This window comes from Quercus lobata, chromosome 8, assembly GCF_001633185.2.
Source record: "Quercus lobata isolate SW786 chromosome 8, ValleyOak3.0 Primary Assembly, whole genome shotgun sequence".
In the NCBI taxonomy this organism is placed as follows: domain Eukaryota; kingdom Viridiplantae; phylum Streptophyta; class Magnoliopsida; order Fagales; family Fagaceae; genus Quercus; species Quercus lobata.
In genome coordinates this window covers 32,408,198-32,411,218 of record NC_044911.1, presented here as the reverse complement: position 1 = coordinate 32,411,218, position 3,021 = coordinate 32,408,198, and the positions used below count along the sequence as shown (strand labels likewise).

At 31.3% G+C, this 3,021-nt stretch overlaps 1 protein-coding gene across 1 annotated transcript; it reads left to right on the top strand.

Annotated features, from left to right (window-relative positions):
• The first annotated feature begins 476 nt into the window (after nucleotides 1–476).
• Nucleotides 477–1,323, top strand: LOC115958380 (dirigent protein 1-like). The gene has a single exon (XM_031076795.1). The coding sequence runs from the start codon at nucleotides 571–573 to the stop codon at nucleotides 1,114–1,116; it is 546 nt and encodes a 181-aa protein (XP_030932655.1). The 5' UTR covers nucleotides 477–570; the 3' UTR covers nucleotides 1,117–1,323.
• The last annotated feature ends 1,698 nt before the right edge of the window (nucleotides 1,324–3,021 follow it).

Genomic DNA, 3,021 nt, shown 5'->3' with positions numbered 1-3,021 from the left:
AGTGTTTTTAGTAATAAGTGATATCCAAATAGACTCTTAATAATGTACTTTTTTTTAGACCTCAAGCTCAAAAACATGACTTGAGTTCGAGTTTGAGTTTGATATTAAGCTTGAGTTTGGCTTAACTAATTAATCAAGCCAAATTCAAGCTTTTTTGCTTTTCCACGAGCTCAAGCTCATAGCCAAACTCGAGCTTTTGATTTTTTCTGACGAGCCAAGTTTGAACATGCACTACTCGACAAAGTTTGGCTTGTTTACAGTCCTAGTAACTAGAACAATGGGAGAGAAGAGAGAATTTTTTTATATTATTTTACTAAGTTATATTTAAAAGTAAAAATCGGAATGTTAGATGAGTTGTAAAATGAGATGGTAAAATAAATAAAGTAAATTTTGAGGGTAGAAAATAAAACTTTTTTTTTGCATCCCGGATGCAAATGCTCTAATTATAAATAGAGGCCAAAACTCCAACAAAGCATAAGGACTACAAACTCACAGAGTCATTCTTGCTTTCCAGGTCCTAGTCTACTAGATAGCATACTTCTTCGTTTACTAATTGGCCAGACTCCACCCATGGCAACAAATATTGTACTGAAAAGAGTCACCAATTTATTCTTGGTATTGGTTCTAGCCACAGTCACATATTTAGCCAAAGCTGCAGAACTTAACGAAACCCAGCTATCCCTGTACTTCCAAGACATCTCAGCCTTTGGCAACCCCAATGCCACGGTGATCCCAGTTGCAGGTATTGCAGGCAAGGCTTGGACATTCACTCAATTTGGCACTGTCTTTGTCACTGATGACTATATCACTGAGACCTCAGATCCAAAGTCACCTGAAGTTGGGCGTGCTCAAGGCATGTATGTGACAGCCGGGTTGGATGGGTTGAATTCACATGTTATGATATCAATAGTATTCACAAACAAAGAGTACAACGGAAGCACCATACAAATACAAGGTGTTAGCAAGCAATTTGAGGCTGTTAGAGAGGTTGCAGTGGTGGCCGGAACAGGGAAATTCAGGTTTGCTCGTGGCTATGCTACTTTTGAGACATATTTCTTGGACATTCCTGCCCAATACTCGGTTATCCGGTGCAACGTCACTGTGCAACATTACTAGGCCTTTTTTGATGGTCATTAAGAAGAAATTGCCATGATAATAATTGGGACAGAGAGACTCAGTCCTTGCTTTTGCTAGCTTCCTTGATTTGTAATTTTATTGCTATTTGTTTGTTTCATAAAGCATTGACTATTGAGAATTGGGGCGCTTAGCCTGAGTAATGACCTTTTTTTTTTTTTTTTTTTGGGTGGCTGAGAAAACTTTAATCTCGGTTTCCCCTTTGTATTTATGGTTTTAAAGGCATAATATAATATAAATATATTTCTGTCCTGAGATACTGCACTTAATGTACGGGATTTCGTGTTTGATTTTTGCACAGTGTCACGGCCTTCTAGATATTGTTGACCACTTTGACCTTCCAAGTTCCTTTCACAACGCGGCTTTGAATACAAATTTTCAAAGTACGTAGTTTTGCAATTTGCAATATAATAGTATATCTTATGCTCCAGTACAGCAGTGAAATTATTCATCACAGCCTGCATTACCAAGAATGGTCCCTCAACAGCTCATGCCCAATCACGAGATCCATATCAGAGTATGTAATAAAAGTTGAGCTTAAACATTGTAGTTACGTCAATCAGTATCACTATATTGCATAAACATTTTAGAATTCTTCTCCTATAATTTCTAAGTTAATAAAATATATATTAAATTTCGTTCTTATCAACTTTTTTTTTTTTTTTTTATAGATAAAGTAGTAGTTGTGTTTTCATATCAACTAATTTTATAATTCATGTAATTTTTACCTTTTTTTTTTTTACATGAAGTTTTGAGAGATTTTAAAATTGGGAAAGATATAATTAAATATGTTGGAAATAAAGTTGTTTCACGTTATACAAATCTTAAATTAAGTTTGAATCCAAGAGAAATTGAGTTGAACTAAAACAATTTAAGAATGCTAAAATCAATTAATAAAAAAAAACCAAATTATTACACGTAAAAAAAATTAGATAATTTTTTTTTTTATCTTATCTTCATCTATTTCTTCTTAATTTGATTACAATTAATCCAAAATCTTTATCTTCATCTAATCTTCTTTTTTTTTTCTTTTTTTTTTTTTTTTTTTTTTTTTTTTTTTTTTCATTTAGGTTATATTACTACACCTATTAGCTACAATTTGTTTTGGATTAAACAAAAAAAAAAAAAAATCAATGTGAGTTGAATTAAAACTCTCTAAGTCTACTCTACTCCACTATTTAAGAATGCTAAAATCAATCAATAAAAACCCAAAATTAAGTGAAGAACTTCAAAAGGAAGGATTTGGCTTTTTTGGTGAGAATAGTTGTCTTCTTTTTATTTATTTATTTATTTTTGTGTTTCTATTTTCTATTAACGTAGTTCAAGTGTTACTTAAATTCTATGATTTTTAAAAATATTTTACATAATGCAATTCATCTCAATTATTAATGTATCTTTTGATTTGGTGTTCTTAATTGATTGTGCAGATTATTTCCTCACTTATGGCAATATCAAAATGGCTAGTCAATTAATTTATATGTAAACTTTTACATTTACATTGCAATACAATTTTTGCTTCTCTTCATGCACTTTTATTTATCTATTTTTGAAATTATTTTGATTGTGGTACCCCAGAAGGTTTGGACACTTACACACATGCACACATGCGCGCACACACACACACACACACAATTTATGAAAATTTTATTTCAGTCAAAATTTTGTCTCTGAATCTATTTGGGATGGAACTCATCTACCATATGAAATTAGGAGAACTATCTTCATTTTTTTTATGAGTTTCCATTAATGTAGTTCAATTATTGCTTAAATTATATGATTTTTTTAAAAAAAAATTTTAGATGATGCAATGCATCTTGATTATTGATATTATTTTTTGATTTAGTGTTCTTAATTGATTATGCAGATTATTTCCTCACTTATGACAAC

What these genes read in the sequence shown, in the direction of transcription:
- LOC115958380 (XM_031076795.1), top strand. Translation starts at nt 571, where the DNA reads ATGGCAACAAATATTGTACTGAAAAGAGTCACCAATTTATTCTTGGTA.